Source organism: Hemicordylus capensis, chromosome 11 (assembly GCF_027244095.1).
Source record: "Hemicordylus capensis ecotype Gifberg chromosome 11, rHemCap1.1.pri, whole genome shotgun sequence".
NCBI classification, from domain to species: domain Eukaryota; kingdom Metazoa; phylum Chordata; class Lepidosauria; order Squamata; family Cordylidae; genus Hemicordylus; species Hemicordylus capensis.
In genome coordinates this window covers 22633993-22651896 of record NC_069667.1, presented here as the reverse complement: position 1 = coordinate 22651896, position 17904 = coordinate 22633993, and the positions used below count along the sequence as shown (strand labels likewise).

Below are 17904 nucleotides of genomic sequence, written 5' to 3'. Positions count from 1 at the left end.
ACAAGGACTCAGACTGCCCCCTTCCCCACCAATAGTAAAGCACTAAGCAATGAAGTAGTGTTGGGCGTCTATAGCCCATGCACTACTGATTCCACGTTATAGAACAAGGCAAACAGGAGCTGGTCAAGCCAGCACTTGCACGGTTCAGCCGAGAACACTTACTACTGTCTAGTATTTTTCCTGCCAACAACTGGATTGCTGCGATTGGGGAAAAAAAGAACAAGTCTGAAACAGTTTAACACAGGACAAAAAAGGCACATTTTAATATTTACAAAGCATAGCATTTGGGCTATAGATGTACCCAACACAGCTAGAAAGAAATTCTAAGATTAACGTCTGCTCCCATTCCTAGTTACCTACCTTTCTGAATGCTGGTAATCACATAATCCAATACACAATTAAGGTCACAAGTGTTGTTAGGCTCCCACTTTCAAGTAATAAAAGGTTCAAATCTTGCATAGCATCTTTAAACACTCAACTCAGCTCAAGAAGCCACCATTAATTGTCCATCATGTTCAACCTGGGATGTAGAAGAGTATTTACTAAGTTTAAAAAACAAAAAGGACAAAAAGCAAGCTACTGGGGGGGGCAGGGGGATGCCAGAATCTCATCTTAAACTTTGCCATCAAGGTAACCTTGTTAAAAAGCAGGAAATTTCGAATATTGTCAAGAAGTTTTAAAAATGTAATACTGTTTATTTTTTGCTTCAAAAACATTTCAGCATTCTAAACATACAAAAAAACCAAACAGAACATTTTTGCAAATTTTGTTTCTCTTTAAGTACAGAGTGTTTTTGAACTTGCTTCTGCGCCATCTCTTCACTTTTAAGAAGACAATGAAGAGGCCTACAGTTTCTGTTTAAAAACTACCCCACTTAACTAAAGGGAAAAAAAAGATTCCATACAATTTCTCATGCCAGCTGAACCACCCCCCTTCCACAACTAAGAATGGCTGCAGAATGCTAATTTCACTATATACAGAAAGACAACTTTAAGCTAAATGGACGCCCACTGTAGTGTAAATAGATCTACTTTCGCAGTGCATGCTTTGAGATGCGACACCCTTGTGGAAAAGCATTACAGCTTTATTAAAAGTCACTTGCCTTCCCCTGAAGGATCACCGCTCGAAGCATGAACCACAAAAATCTGTCTAGTTTTTACAAACTATAGATATGTACAGTTTATAACCCAGGATTTTCTAGCCAATAACCATATAGTTAAACACCACCTTACAAATTAAAAAATAAGATGCTTGAAACATTTTTAAATGCTTTGTTACACCAACAGGAAAGTGCACAGAGTTGAGGAGAACACTAGAGCGTCTTGTTTCCACTTTTTTTTTTTGTTTTAAAAATGTTTGGAAATATGTACAACTTTGTTACAGTTTCAGGGTACCTAAAGACACCCATGGCCACTTCATGTAAACCAGTTACGATGGTTTGTTTTCCTTTCTGTATTTTCTTAGAGCACTTTGTTTTAAATTTTCAAAGAAGCTATGGTGTGGTCAAAATCCAAATTGTGTCATTAAACCTAATAAGGACAAATAAGACACCCTCTCAAATAAGAGGTGCAGTTTATTATCTTTTCCAAATGGTGTTTCCCCTACTCTATGATATTCACATGGAGACAAATATTATACAGTTTCTCATTCATCATCCTCCTCTTCATCTTCCTCCTCCTCATCGTCGTCCTCGTCCTCCTCCTCCTCCTCTACCTTTTTCCGAGCTGCAGCAGCCGCCTTAGCTGCTGCACTCTTTGCGCCGTCAAACTTGCCTTTAGACTTGTAGTCTGCAACATCCTGCAATGGCAAGAAGATGATGTTCACTGGACACAAGCCACTTTCGTGTAACAGCACATACCTCTGTAAAGGAACTCTGAATGGCTCTCCCACGTGCGAGACTACAACATCACTGCCATATGCCTTTAGGGCTCATTTGTGCCTTGGCACCTTCAAGGCACTAAAATACAGAGAGCAGATTACAATACGGCAACTCCTTTAGTAGAGATCTGGTGGATGCTTTAATTAATGAACAATCATCACTTTGCATCCCAGCTTGCACAATGTGTCCATCTCCTTCTACCCTGAAGATGACACTCCAAAGGGTTAGGGACCCCACCCACCCCAAACTGTGTGCAATACCATGCTGCATGAAGGGAGACAAGTTGACAGACCACTCCCCACCTTCGTGCCTACAACAGTGTCTTCTGTACACAAGAAGCTCTTGAATGCAAGCCACTGGCATCACATGCATTCCCCAATTTGAGGAGAGAATCGGAATCCAGGAGCAAAGTAGCTCAAATCTTGTACCCATCAAGAGTCTATAACCCACCCATATTTTTTTAAAAAATAAATTGTATGGTTTCTTGTCCTGCTATGAAAAGGACTTTTGTAGAGCCCTGAACTCTGGAAATCTTCATCAGTGACTGGTCTGGCTTATAAGGAGTCACCAAGCCCTTCCCACCTGCAAGCATCCTTGTGATCAAGAGGACTACCTTTCCCCCCCAAATCACAAGCTATGAAAGTCGTGCAATCACAAATCAGGTATCTCCACATCCCACAGTCCCCTGGCAGGGCTTACAGGAGATGCCACCTCTTCAGCATAGGCTCCTCACATTTAGAATTTGGTGGCTATTGATCTTTTTCAGAAGATCAATAATCCAGAATCCACCATCATTATTTCGTCTTAGGAAGGGAAATGGTGGGAAAGAGAAGACACTTTTAAGAACCTCCCCATCTCTTACAACTTTTAAGAACGCAGTCAAGACACATTTGTTCACCCAGGCTTTTAATTAGATACCATTCTAATAGTCATTTTTAAATTTTAAATTGTTAATGTTTTAATCTTTATTTGTTTTGTTGTAAACCGCCCAGAGACTTGTGTTTTGGGCGATCCACAGATGTGAAATAAGGGGGGGAAATCATTGCACTGATTTTTTTCCAGTGAAGCAACAGCCCATAGGATTGCACTTTTAGCTCCAAGTATTTTTTTTACTTGAGTGGTGGACTGAGTGGAATTTCCTGTGAAGTGTCCACAGCAGGCTGGAGTTGTATTGGTCCAAACTTGGGATGGCCACAAGCAGCTGTTGCTTTGTATTTGGGGGCAGGAAACCAGCAGCCACCCAGCCTTACCTTCTCATATTTCTCCTTCAGTTTCGCAGCCTTGTTGTTATAAGGCTGCTTCTCCCCATCACTGAGGTTGTTCCACATTTCACCCAGTTTTTTTGCCACATCTCCAATGGAGATGCCAGGATTGGTGGACTTTATCTTGGGACGGAACTCTGAGCAGAAGAGGAAGAATCCAGACCTGGGGGAGAAAGAGACAACAGATCAACTGTGGCTGATCTGGCCTAGTGGCTAGCAGTATTCTCCACACTACAAACTGGTGTAGTAGTAGGGTTCCTCCCATCAGGGAGCTGTAGTTTGGGGAAGAAGCGGCACAGACTTCTAGAAGTCCTCACCAAGTTACAATTCCAAAATTTTAATTTCTGATTGCAGAGGGAGGGGCGAGCTCAACCAGTATAAGAACAATCAGTGAAAAAGTATAATTCCCTGGTTCAAATATAATTTGTGAACTTGCTAGGTTGACCATGGCAAGCTACTAGCTCTCAACATTAATCCTCACACACCCCAATTCTGAAAAGGAGATAATTCTGACTATCTTAGCCTTGCACGCACTTTATATAGTGTCCAAAGTGTTGTATGAAGAATTATTAGCAGATTATGAATATCTAGTAAAGACAAGCCCCACCCCAGATGATCACAGCAAGAAACTACTCAGTGCCAGGATTCTAAAGTTTAGGAATCCAACATCAGAAGCCCCCACAAAATACCATGTTTCTAACAGTTGCACGAGTATATCAACCACAAGGCCTTGACAACCTTCTCTTGTGAAACACTCTCTCAAAAAGCAAACAAGAAAAAGGGTAAAAAGCTAGACAACTATTAAGGGAATTTGCATTTTAGTATATGCTGATGCCATTTCATAGGTTTTAGTAGAAGGGCAAGATGCAAGTGTTTAGAACAGCATATAAGTTCGTTGTTGTTTAAGAGCAGCTTTTTGTAAATCTATTTACAGTAAATCTTAAAATTGGAATTCTGGCTTGCAATTTTCCACCCTCCAATGATATTTCAATCTTGCAGAAAACAGCATTTCTTGCTAGTTCAGGGAAGCAAAGCTCATATAATTTTGCTTAGAAAGTGAACTTACGGTGGCCGTTTGGGAGCATTGGGGTCCTTCTTCTTCTTGCCACCCTTAGCTGGTCCATAATCCTTCATTTCTCTATCATACCGTACTTTGTCAGCTTTAGCCATCTCATCAAATTTACCCTTCTCTTTGCTCGACATGGTCTGAAAGACAGAATATAGCCAGTTAAGCATGTCTCCCCCCGACTAAAGAGAACTAGAGCCAAGATTTGAGAAAAACGGTTGAAATGCCCCCTCAATCTAGGCAAGACCCATTCAGAAGGAGAACCCATCCTCCAAGACCCAAAAACAAAGTCTGTTGAGCTGTTCATCAACCTGGCATGTTTTAGGCAAAAGGAAGATAGCATTCAAGTAGGACTGGATACTGTGTGCAGAGACCTCTGTCCAAAATATGATGCAAAACATCCTCCTTCAAAACAATCACACATTGAAAACCTAGTGCTTGTTGGATCCACTTCAGCTAGATCTGTGGGTATACAGCAATTCTAGACAGGTATAATCCCTGCTGGTATGTTTCCCAGACTATGGGAAACACCTATATTGAGCAGCAGCAATACAGGAAGATGCTGAAAGGCATCATCTCATACTGCACAGGAGATGGCAATGGTCAACCCCTCCTGGATTCTACCAAAGACAACTACAGGGCTCTGTGGGTGCCAGGAGTCGACATCGACTCGACAGCACCCTTTACTTTGCAGAATGTGCTACTGGGTGCAGAAATCAGATTCTTGAAAATGAAATATTTTTTGCTTTATTTAGAGCAAACTTCTAATCTTTATGGTGGCAAATGTGTGGGTAACACTTGGTGAGCTTTCAGAAGCCAAAGGGGTAACTTAAGAGTCAGAGAGGACTAGGGTTACAATGCCCTTCATGACTGACCCCATGAATTGTGGAAGCAAATTCAGCCTGAATTCCTATACTTGGGGGGCGGGGCGCTCCACTGAACTCACTGGAACTTACTTCCAAGTAAATAAGCATATGTCCAAGCTGTGTATTATGCCCAACTGTTAAGAGCTAGAGAATTATGCACAAGGAAAGGTTATGGAGTTTTGCATCTGATGGGCCACTGTGTGAAACAGGATGCTGGACTGGCAATCAAGTTTATTCAGGTCATGGAATTGAATCCCCCCACTTTTTAAAGTCACACACCCCCTGCTCATAATCCTCAGTAGATACCCACTTAGAGAGTGCAACACCACCTACCTTCCACCTCTCTGAGCACTTCTTGGAGAATTCTGCAAAGTTGACAGGAACTTCTGGGTTCTTTTTCTTGTGTTCCTCACGGCAAGTCTGCACAAAGAAGGCATAAGCAGACATCTTGCCTTTCGGCTTCTTCGGGTCACCTTTAGCCATTTTTTACTCTCTGAAAGATATTCAAGACACCCCCCAAAATTTTTTTAAGTTGGCTGCGGTAGGCAAGTTAAGTTTGCAGAGTCATCCTGGAAACCAGCAAATAAGTTAGGCCTCCCTCCAGTTGGTCAAGAATTAGGGAAGGTTCTCAGAATGAAGGGGTGCATTCTCTCTCTCTCTCTCTCACGACTTAACTTTCAGTTAAACATGTGAACTGTCTCCATTTGGAATGTGTGTTTGAGTTGACACAGGCATCATGTAGTCTGTTTGACTGCAATGGCTTATTCACCACACATGCAAGTCAAGTGACAAGCACAAATATCCAGTTGGGCTTGGCCATAAGATGTAAGCATACTTGTGTGAACCATTCCCACTACACCATTCCCATTGAGGCATTACAGTTTACAACTGTGTGCATTCATCTTTGCTTCTTCTGCTGCCTCTTCAGAACTATTCCAACATGGAATGTTAGAAGAGCTGTCAAATAGTGGGTCTCAAACTGGTTAAAATTCATAAGTTTATATATACATGAGTTTGTGCTAATACACCACAAGTTCTTGATGTTGCTTCACCAAGAGAGACAGTTTTCAGGTGTCTGTGTGGCCACTAATACTTTTTTTAAGCCACCAGAACAGATACTAACTTTTTTGTATATGGTTGTCACCCCCAGTTGGTGTTTTTTTTTTAAGAAAGAAATTGTGAGCTTCTTTTAAAAAAAACCCATTTTTATTCTGCTCAAGATGTTGCAAACCTTTATTTTTTATAATTACCATTATTTGCAATAAATGTGTTAAAAGTGAAAATAATTTATCTCTTTTAAAGATATTGCCTTGATATGGCTTTTCCTGAAAGGGGAAAAAAAAAATTCAGAAAACTGACCCCTCCCTCAAAAGTTAAAATTCCTTCTAAAAAATCCCATTTCGGTTCTTATTAAAAAGGTTGCATGCCTGTCTGAAAAGTTTCAGAGGACAGGAGGAAAAAAAATTGCTGCATCTCGTTTCCCTACGCCTTTTTCCTGTTGTTCCTTGTTTCCCTGCCCCCAAGGTCATTGGGAAAAAAATCACCCCGCTTTTTACACTATTCTGTTGGGGCAAGTTGCATTTAAAGAGCCCCGATTGCCTTGCTGAAGCCAGTCGAGAGCAGCATGGATCGCTGTATTTGCTGGAAACTCCAATAGCCGGGTGGAAAGGAGAGAAGAGGGGGAAAAAACGACAGGTCACCAAGACACCAATAATTCATCTTCCATTTTGTGAAATGCTTCTTCATGAAAGAAAGTACCCCTCAAATGAGCCCCTGGGCTCTCCTAGGGGGTGCCTTTGGCCATGGGGGGCAAAGCCAAGCAAGGCTGGGGCATACTCCCGGGTTCTTGCCCTTGCTATAGCAATCTCTATAGTCTTGGTGCTCAGCTAAGGCTGGGATATGGAGAGAAGTGTTCTCCTCGTCGCCCACAGCCAGCTCCATTCGCTAAAATGGCTTCTCTACAAAGCAGTGGAGGGCTGCTATGCCTAACAAAGCCGCAAGCACCCCTCCGCTCGGAGAAACCCCCCGGGCGGGCAGACCCCAGCCGCCAGCCTCCCCAAAACCACCCAGCCCGGTAGAAAAAGCTCCCCTCTTGAATCCCCGCGGGGTTCGGGGGGGCTGGGGGTCCGGGCAAGGGGGGAAAAGCAGCCTCCAAGCAGCCTCCCCCCCGCCTCCCATGTTCCTGCTTAGCGCAATACTCTCTATAACAAAGACTGCCGTGCAGCCATTACAGCCCAGGCTACACTCAGCCGCGCCGAGAGGGAAAAGTGCGAAAAAGACCAATCCGGCCCCAAAACACCCCGCCAAGGGCACCGGCGGGGAGAGATAAACCATCGGGGGCGAAGGCGAAAGGTTTGGGGGCTCTGCGGGGCCCCCCCGCGGATTTTCGCCCGGCGCAGCTCCCCCTCCCCGTCTCTCTGCTGCCTTTACACGTCTTTCTTCCTTCAGCCGTACTCCTAAAACGCCAGCCATATTAATGCACACACAGCTCCAGCCGCGGCAGCGCGAGGGGGAACCGGCTCGGGGCTTGCCCGGGGTCGGAGAAGGGCGAGGGGCACCTTTTTGGAGAGGGGAGACGGAGAGGGGGAAGAGGCGAAGGGTGCGGGGCGGATCGGGGCGCGGGGAGCAGAAAGAGGGAGGCGAAAAAGAGGGGGGACCTGCTTCCCCGGGACGCGCAGGGCTTATCCCTGTCAGATGCTAAAGCGACAGCCATTATTAATGCAGAATAAACAGCAGGCACCAGCATTGCGCACGGCCAGGCAACTTTCGTGTCCCGATCCCAGCCCGGGAGGCGGCGGGCAGGGCGGGCAGGCGCGTGGGGCGACAAGCCCAGGAGGCGGGCGGCGCGGGGCTCGCCTGCCCGTTAGTGGGAGATCCCTACCCATGCGGACCAGAGTGAATGCACCAGCCATATTCCACTCCAAGAGGGGCAGGGATCCACGCTTCCCGGCATGGACTTTTTTTGCATATGCCCTGCGGAGCAGGGACACCCCCCCGCAATTGGAGAATTTAGAAGACGGGGAGGAAGGGGAAAAAAAGAGGGAGAGAAAAATTAAGGGGAGCCAGGCTCCTTCTGGGCTTAGCTAGGCGTCCCCTCCTTCCTCCCCCCCAACCACCCCCCCGTCTCCAAATAAGACACTAGGATCTGGGTTTCCCACGCTTAATATTTACGCACGGAGGACGGGCAGGGAGGGGGAAGGAAAGAAAAAGTTACTGGGCGGGGGGCGGAATAAATCAGGAATTAAAAAATAAATTTGCTGCAAAAGGAAAGGAGAGAAAAAGGGTTTGCAAGGAGAGAAGAGGGGGAGGGAAGTTAAAGGGCCAGCAGAGAGCCGCCCCCCGAAAAGTTGCAAAGTGGAGCTCCGGGAACGTACCTGTATTGTTCGCTTTAAGCCTAGGCGATAAGCAAGAGAAGCGAGCAGGGCGCACACACGACGCGCTAAGACTCAGCGCTGGCTGGGGCTGAGCCTCGCGTTGGCTGCCTACGAGAGCGGCCTGATTGGCTGCGGGGCTCTGCCGTTTAAAACAACCTCCTCGCCCTGCCATTGGGGAAGGGGCTCCTGAATATTAAGCAGGGCTCAGCGCCGATTGGCTGGAACCCGTCAAGTCATTCATTCAAAAAGAACACCCGCCTGGCAAGAGGGAGCAGAAATAAAATATTATAGAAAAGAAGCGAGCGAGAGGGGAAAAAAAGCCACAAACCAGAGAAGAAGCGGGGGGAAAGTTTGGAGAGTAGCAGCAGCTAATCGTGGGGGAAGGAACAGAAGCGTGCTGTTGGTTGGGAAGGCAGGCGCCGCAATGAGCGCTGTCCTCGCAGCACAGCTGGCACTTGGGGGCTTGTTTCCTGCAAGCCAGCAACATCTGGATGGGGCGGGAAATAAGACTCGAACTCTAGGATGGTTCTTAGGAGCCGGATCCTGATCTCGAGCACGTTAGCTCCTCCTCGGAAGGAAATCCCACGGAGTTCTAGTAGGCTTTGCTCCGACAGGTAAGTGTCTCGCATGCCAGCCGGGCTGCCTAGTGAAGCTGTTACTGCGGTGTTGCAGAATGCTGTGTTAAATCGCCGCTCCGGAGAGGGATTTGGACGCGGGGAGGACGGTCTTTTGCCGCTGGGAAGTGGGACTTGACTTCTAGGGATGAAATGCTCTCCGACACTCGGCAAAGCGCCCAGTTGAGTTTCTATTGACTTGGAGGATCCCAGTGCCTTAAAACTTAATTATTTCCTGCTTCGTCAATACTGTATGAAGTCTGCCTTGTTTCTTTGCTTTTTATCGCTTCCTTCCTTGGGAGTAAATTCCATGGGGTGTGTGTGAGTGTGAGACTTCCTTCTGGGTAAACATGCGAAGGACTGGAGAGAATCTCCTTCCCAGCTAAACTTGGTGAGATTTGATTTCAAGTAAGCAACTGCAGGTATCAACTGGGACTGTACGCAAGAACTGCAAATAAGTTCTGTCTGTGGGACTTACCTGAAGGCAAGTCCTTGAAATCCTGCTTAGCGCAGACTTCTGAGACTCAGAAGAACTTCCCGTTCTTTCATGAACTTCTGAGTGATTGTGTGTCATGTCTGGCTGCTGATGTGTTTGGGCAACAGCATTGCCACATTGTTCAACATAATTCTTGTTGTTTGTTTATTTACATTTATATTCCGCTCTTCCTCCAAGGAGCTCAAAGAGGGTGTCCATGGTTATTTTTATACTCGCAACAACCCTGTGAGATAGGTTAGGCTGAAAGAGAAGTGACTGGCACAGAGTCACGCAGTGAGTTGCATGGTTGAATGGGGATTTGAACTCGGGTCTTCTTGGTCCTAGTCCAACACTCTAACCACTAAGCTCTCTTCCCCCCCCCCCCACTTTTTTAAAAGAGAGGGAATGGTTTATCAAAGTATGACAGTGAACGGCAAAATATCGACCCCAACCAGACCATGATAAACTGGGCAAAGAGGAAGCTATATGTGAGAAATTTTCACATCCGTGAAAGACCATCTGTGCAAGAATTCTCCCCCTTTTAGAGGGGCCCCAACATCACACCTGGCCCAGGCCCAACAAATACTCCTGGAGGGAAGGTTGCTGCCAGCAACTGCCACTTCTGTCCTGATGCTTCTTGCATGCTTTAAGAGGAGTGCAAAAAGAGGCCCTCCTTTGCAACGCTTACAAGGGTCAGGTCTGTCTCAAGAGCTCTGGTGATGAGGGGCATCCTGCCGCCCTACTAATGCACCCATAATCTGCTGGCTGTGGCAACCGCCTCACCCTGCCTCATGAAAGGGTCGCTGCTGTAGCTAATATAGGAATATTTCAAATTGCACAAAGGTGTAAGTAAAATTCTAATTTTATAGGAGTCCGATTAAATCACACCAGAAAGTGTAATGTTAGGGTTTTGTTGCCTAGAAGAGCTTTGACTGGGAGAAATGGTGTGTCATTAGGTGGCTTCAAGTCAATTTCAAGGTTGCAATATTATAAACAAATTACAGCCTAGAGATACACATCTCTAAATAAATAAATAAGTGGTCACTGCCAGGACAGCGTTTATTTAAACTTATTCCTTACAAACAAAAGCAGCTTACAAATAGCATCATCTAATTGAAATTTGAGACAAATCGGCGAGATCAGAACCTTAACTGATACAACCAAATTGTTAGAAGGGGACTTACTGAGAATGTTGTGTGCTTTTGAACACTCCGTATAAATGCTAATAAGCAATTATTATCTATCTTGTATGTTTCTTTTGTACTGAGATTTTTTTTAATAAGTCAGACCATAGGCCCATCTTGCTTAGTATGATCTATATTTAACCCTACCTAGATATAAACCCCTCCTGTATTCTACCAAAGACAGCCACAGGGCTCTGTGGTCGCCAGGAGTCAACACTGACTCGATGGCACACTTTACCTTTAGAGACACAAAAGCTTGGACCTGGGACCTTCTGAGGGCAAAACAAGTGCTCAGCCACTGACCTATGGCCTTTCCCTTGTACAATGAAGCAGTCTTTGACTGAGTTAGACCACTGGCCCAGCTAGCTCAATATTGTCTACAGTGACTGCCAGCATCTCTCCCGGATTCCAGACAAGGATTTTTCTCCGCCCTTCCGAAAGATGTTCTAGCACTGAGCTATAGGCCCTCTCTGCAAATCTCTGCGTAAATCACTGTCTGCTCTTTGCCGCCTTCTGGCCAGTCTTTGCTGAGGGTGGGTGATTCTGTTCTGAGTGCCTCAGGTGTGGTTAGAGTATCCAACCAGTCCTGTCCTGGATTGGAGATGCAGCAGAATTATTTACCTTTGGAGTAGGCTGTTGCTTCTCTCAATGAACGGCATGCGTCTGACCGGCCTCCTTCCAATCAGGTTGGGAAGCCTGTGTGGAACAGCGATTCATACAGGGACATGGCGCTGAGTTCAGATCCGTTACACACTCTAAAAGATAAAGCTTTGGAATGGATGGTGCTTCCACTTCTAGTGCTGAAATAACGTACCCTTGCTACCAGAAGTTTTGAGGGAAATTGCAGTAACATCATCCTTTGAAGTATACAGGAGTTCCACATGTGAGATTTCCAGTGTCTCATTTAGCCAGAACAGTTAAACGACAGCTCAGCCACTGAAATTATCCCCTCTAACTAGAATAGCTGGCGTATTCCCTGTGAAACTGAAACACAGCAAACAAAGAAAAGTGATCTGAAAAGTAGAACTTGCCAGCCCCCATGGGCTTAGAAAGCTAGAGGTTAATCCAATTCTAATTTAAATCTATAGGGAGCCTAATGTGGCAACAATTTAAATATTATTTCACATAAGGATTGACACTCTGAGTACACTCCTTTCTCCTCTGATCACCCTGGCCTTCCATTGTGGTAATTCTGGCTCTGATCCCCACTCTATAATTACCGCGCTTAGTTCCAGCACAGATTCTCAAGAACTAGCTAATTATTCCTGATTGTGTTTAATTCGGGGTGCGGGTGGGGGTGAGGTACTTCCAAATTTTCAAAAACTTTTACTGATTGAGCAGGTCAGGTAACAATTCCAAACCTTTGAGTAAGTACAAGGAACAACCAATAACATTTCCGTAGGTCAGATTTTTCATGCTTTCCAGCATCTTGTTTTGGGGCTCAGGATTCTGACGAGCAAGGAATAGACTGAGTCAAGCACAGGCGATAAGGCCATTGCATCGCTAATTCCTTGTCATGTCTGAAACTGCTCAAAGTGTTGCATGTATTTTAACGATTCACTCAACACCAGCCATTTCTGGGTGCATTTAAGTTGCAGAGTTAACCTGGTTTAATAGGTATCCCTCCTCCATGGGAAACAATATATTTTGTGGGACAGGTTAAGGATCTCTTATTTTTACGGTAACGATCAGTCAATAAACTTAAGTAACTTGTAACAGACTCAGAAGGTGCCTCTGGTTAGGTTGCTTATTTATAGATATATTAACATGCTGATGGCAAACACTAATAGGGGCGATGCTAAATCATAGTGTAGTGCTATTTCTGGGTAGCCAAAGTGAGGCTCTCCAGCTGTTGGACTACAACTCCCATTATCCCTAGCCACAGTAATTGTAGCTGGGGATGATGGGAGTTGTAGTCAAATCGCTGGAGGGCCTCAGTTTGGCTACCTTGGGGAGGTGTAGGCTCCCACGCTCCCTCGTTAATTCTCTCTCATGAGCAAGGGGAGCATGGACACTTCTGCATTTACTTTAGAATATCACTATGCCGCCTTAGGTGCAAAACTTGGAGCACTGTGATTTTAACTCACGAGGTGTTGGAACAAACCAGGATAACAACCCTTGGTCTCAATCAGGCCACTCTCCCTCTTGGACGTTACAGTACCTCTTCTAAGGTAATACATACAAAAGAGTTGTCCCTGCTTAAAATGAAGTTTGCTTCTTGCTCCAGAACTATGCTTTTGCTCCTGTCCAAAGCTAATCAGCCACCAACAACAAATATTTATATACAGCTTTTCAACAAAAGTTTCCAAAGCGGTTTACATAGAGAAATAATAAATAAATAAGATGGTTAACCAACCAACTACCACTTCTGTCACTGGATGACAGCTCTATTTTTTCATTTTTATTTAGTTACAGGAAGTACTACTATGGGGCTATTCACATGACTGTGTGGTTGGGTGGGGGTGAAGGCAGGGTTCAACCTACCTTCCCCAAGACAACCACTCCAAGTCCCTGTGGCATGCAAGCCACATGCCCACAATGACCATCTGCACTGCTCCTGTCAACATGGGTAAACAGAGCCCGGGACTTGTCGTCTCAGCCTCCGAGAACCTCACAGTGGAACATAGGAAGCTGCCATATACTGAGCCAGACCTTCGGTCCATCTAGCTCAGTACAGATGAGCTATACTGTCGTCTCAGACTATCTCACAGGTCTCCCATTCAGATGCAACCAGAGCACATCCTGCTTAGCTAAGGGGACAAGTCATACTTGCTACCCCAAGACCAGCTCTCCTCACAGTGCACTGGGTGATTCCTCCAGGGGACAGGTGCTCTAGGCGCCCATCTCTGTCGGTGTGAGCTGCAAGCGGTTTGCAATGACACGTGATTCCGGGAGCTTGGTTAAAGGTGCTTCTGTGGCGAGGTACGGATATTTATATACCACTCTTCAACCAAAGTGGTTTACATAGAGAAATAAATAATGCACAGATAAGATGGTCCCATGTCCCCAAAGAGTTCAAAATCTGAAAAGAAGCTTAAGCAGCAGCCACTGGAGGGACAGTAGCTCTTCCCCTGCTAAATATACGAGCATCGCCACATTAGAGGGTGTCTCTTTGTTCAGTTAGCAGGGGAGGAAGCAAACTTCTATGTTGCACAGGCCATAGAAACCAGGGGTAGGGGTTAGGGGACCTCTTAAGAAAATTCTCAGCACTCTCACCAAACTTTGGGGAAAGCTATGACAGTTTAACTGAAATAAAGCCAATATATAGGTTTGCAGGGTCCATATATTCCTAGAATCTGTGTATGAGAGTTGGAGGGAAGGCTGGTGGCATCTATGTTGCCCTTAGTGGAGTGGCCAACCTTTTCCAAGCATGGCTCCTCTGTGCTTAACAGCTTCTGGGGAGGTAGAAGGTGGAGCTTCTCCCAACACAAAGATACCCTCATTGGATTTCTGCCTGTCATGTCACTGTGAAAGGTACAGCAGCCATGACAGAAAAAAGGTGGTGATCATATCTTTAGTCAGCATCCATATCCCAGCTGGCTGTTTGGTCAGAGCCCAGATGCTTGGCTCTGATTAATTAGAGTTCTATGTGCGAATGGAATCAAGCTATTAATTAGTCATAAATCATCAGACTAATGCTTTCAGTCCCAGCAATTTTCTCTCCTCGTGCTTCGGAACGAAAGTTTTTTTAAAAAGTGTCGGTTTGGGGTTTCCCACACCTATTACGCGGCTCTGGTTAACTCTTACCACAGCAGCTCTGACAGAATTCCCCTGAAGCTAAAATTGCCATTCCAAAATGTTCTGGCATTCCTGCTAGGATGAAAACCACAAATTGAGCTGATGGTATTCATTTCCTCCCAAGAGTAGCGGTGGTGGGGTTGGTTGGATTATTATTATTTTTTAAAGAGTTTAAACAACGACAAAAAATTGGCCAGGGGAGAAGGAGAACTCTCAAGCTTAGTACTCTTCTCATCTTTCCAGAATTAGGGATGTAATTCCCCCCACCCCCCAATTAGGAGCAAGATTGCAAGATGTCACTAAACACAATTGTCTTTAATACATCCACAAGGTTTCAGTCTCTCCTAGATGATCAAGTGAAGTTTGATCCAAATGAACATCAAATATCTGCATCCAACGCGAGAAATTTTGACAACATTTTGAAACGAATCTGCCAGTTCTTGTTCCTCCCTTTCCTTCGAGTAGAAAGATAATGGGAATTGGTTAGTGGGATCATACGCAGGATTTTAGACGAATGTGCTGCCATGAATCAAATCTAAAGTGTGAGATTAGCATCCCGTACTCTCCAATATTTCACTGGTGAAAATAAGAACATGCTTGACGCTTCCCTATTCCCATACCAAGCTTTGCCGCCTGTGGCTTTTCCCAGGGTATTATGCTTTTTAATTCTCTGTGAGCCGCTTTGGGGGTCTTTGGGCTGAGGAGTGCTATAGCAAGAGGAGGAATAAAAAGAGAATTGCAGGACTGACTCTGTGCTATTGCTTGACCACTGGCCTTCCAGCTCTTGTCTGGAACCCCAAACTCTCATGACCACTGCTTCTCATGGTTCTTTGCCACAGACTGGCCACCCGTGGATAAACACACCCTAGTTAACAATAGTTATCAAATTTCCCTGGACTGCAGAACAGAAAGAAAGCACCCTCTGGCCTCTATCTATCGATCTATCTAATTAGCTAATCCCATGAGTGGCAGCTCTCACGAGAGTTCACGAGTGAGCTGCTGGGAGGGGGAAGAGGAAAACAGCGGAGGAGGCAGAGATCAGGCAGGTGTGTGGGGGGAGAAAGCAGTGGCTGGGGGCGGGAGGAATGGGTGACCAGTGAGTGTGTGTGTGTGTAAACGGGCAACTGGTGAGGGAAGAGCAGGCGATGGGGGGAGGAAAGGCCAACTGGCGAGCGGGGTGAGGGAGGAACGGGCAAGTGGGGAGAGGGGAAGCCAAAGGCTGAGTGCACTAGTATGTAGCTGCTCTGTACGGGTTCAGATGGTTTACTAGATTACTAAAAGCTATTGGCTTGGTGTGTACATGCAGTGCATACAATACCACCACCGCAGTCATCATAATTATGTGATACGGCCTCCCAGAAACTACAAGTAGTTCTTCCGTGGGCCAGCTGGGGTTTTTAAAACACAAAAACGATTATAGAATGGTATCATTGTTGGCAGAGGAATGGAAATGACAATTGGCCAAAATGTCCTCCAAAGATTACTCCATGGACTGAGGACAACAGTTTGCTTGTCCAGGTGGGCCTCTAAGCCTTTCCTCTGTGCCAAAATGACTGCAGTTTTACCCTACCCATTTGGGGGAAAGGATAAAGAAGGGGCAACGACACAGAGAAAGCAGCAAGTGCAAGAATCCATCGCCTATTTTCCGCCTCTGGGGTGGGGAGTGAGGATAGACATTGCAACAAAATGAGCATTAGCCTCACTGAGATGGTAAAGGTAAAGTGTGCCGTCGAGTCGGTGTCAACTCCTGGCGACCACAGAGCCCTGTGGTTGCCTTTGGTAGAATCCAGGAGGGGTTTCCCATGGCCATCTCCTGCACAGTGTGAGAGGATGCCTTTCAGCATCTTCCTATATTGCTGCTGCCCGATAGAGGTACCAGTGGAGATTCGAACCGGCAACCTCTGGCTTGCTAATCAAGTCATTTTCCTGCTGCACCTGTACTGATGGCCAAATGTTGCAGGCGTGCCTTATGGACTAAATCCCCCGTTGGCATTTCATGTGCATAGGCAGGAGGCACTGGCAGGCAAAGCCCAGCAGCAAAGGATATGAAAAGGACTGAAGGAGTCAAGGCTACCAATAGGACTGACAGGCCCCAGAATGTATAGGAGCAAATAAGCCAAGCCAGAGGTTCTCAAGCATGAGTATCCAGCTGTTGTTGGATTACAAATCCCGTCATCCCCAGCCATTGCAGCAGGGGGTGATGGGAGTTGTAGTCCAACAAATCTGGGGACCCAAGGCTTGAGAACCCCTGAGTTAGGCCTCTGGAGTGCACAGAAGCAGCGACATGAGCTTTCAGCAGTATGGAATAGTGTCCAACAAGAAATATACAAGAAATATAAATGTAATAATAATAATAATATGTGCCTAACTGCCGTGTCTGGCTATAGATACAAATCAGGCAGCCAGAAATGTAAGGAGCTTAAACAAAAGGAACTTGAAGAAGCAAAAGGACACCAATCAAACCTCCAATTTTTCATAAAAGACAAAAAGCTTTCATGGGCAGGAGGGAAGTGCAGGATGAAGCTAGCTAGAAGGAGAGGAGAGGAGAGTTGGTCTTGTGGTAGCAAGCATGGCTTGTCCCCTTTGCTAAGCAGGGTCTGCCCTGGTTGCATATGAATGGGAGACTTGATGTGCGAGCTCTGAAAGATATTCCCCTCAGGGGATGGAGCTGCTCTGGGAAGAGCATCTAGGTTCCAGGTTCCCTCCCTGGCAGCATCTCCAAGATAGGGCTGAGAGAGATTCCTGCTTGCAACCTTGGAGATGCTGCTGCCAGTCTGTGTAGACAATACTGAGCTAGATGGACCTATGGTCTGACTCCGTATATGGCAGCTTCCTATGTTCCTAGGTTTTTACCAGAGAGAGAGAGAGAGAGAGAGAGAGAGAGAGAGAGAGAAGGACCAATGTCTAGGTTCACTGAAAATCCAGGGAAAATGATGCTTGGCCACACTGAGGACAGCCAGAACATAAATACAGGTAGCCCAAATATATTTATAGTTATTTAAATGCATTACTTCTTGGTCAGAAAATGGATAAGAAACCTGCTTGATTTTTTTCCCTTATGTCCCTGCAGATAGAAGGGTTAGAGACTTTTTAAAGATTAACGCTGGAGACTTAAGGAGGGACCTGTAATTTTCCCAAGGGCGGCGGCCAGGCCCCCGCCTCTCACAGCTACACCTCTGGCTAAGATTGATCAGTGCAGGCTGCCAGACAACAGCTGCCGTGGAAAAGCCAGCCGCAAGTGCCACTCCAGAAATTATTTCTCCTTCCCTTGCAAATATTAGACACACAATTATATCCAGTGGCAAAATGCATAGCATGAACCACTATAAAACAATACTGCTTATAGCCACCTGGGATTGTGGGGGAATTGACAATGTATTTTTGGTGGGGAGGGGGTTAGACTTCATAGTAATAACTAAGTTCTAAATCTTGTCCTTTAAATCACT

At 45.7% G+C, this 17904-nt stretch overlaps 1 protein-coding gene across 2 annotated transcripts; it reads right to left on the bottom strand.

Moving 5' to 3' along the window:
• Window positions 1-671: 671 nt before the first annotated feature.
• Window positions 672-8602, bottom strand: HMGB3 (high mobility group box 3). Of its 2 annotated transcripts, none has more exons than XM_053273516.1 (5): window positions 8448-8602; window positions 5407-5566; window positions 4208-4347; window positions 3130-3304; window positions 672-1797 (listed from the first exon to the last, which is right to left on the bottom strand). In XM_053273516.1, the coding sequence occupies exons 2-5, from the start codon at window positions 5554-5556 to the stop codon at window positions 1645-1647; spliced, it is 618 nt and encodes a 205-aa protein (XP_053129491.1). In that variant the 5' UTR covers window positions 5557-5566; window positions 8448-8602; the 3' UTR covers window positions 672-1644. The 2 variants fall into 2 exon arrangements, with proteins under 2 accessions (XP_053129491.1, XP_053129492.1); XM_053273517.1 differs by lacking the exon at window positions 8448-8602 and adding an exon at window positions 7814-7944.
• Between the last annotated feature and the right edge of the window lie 9302 nt (window positions 8603-17904).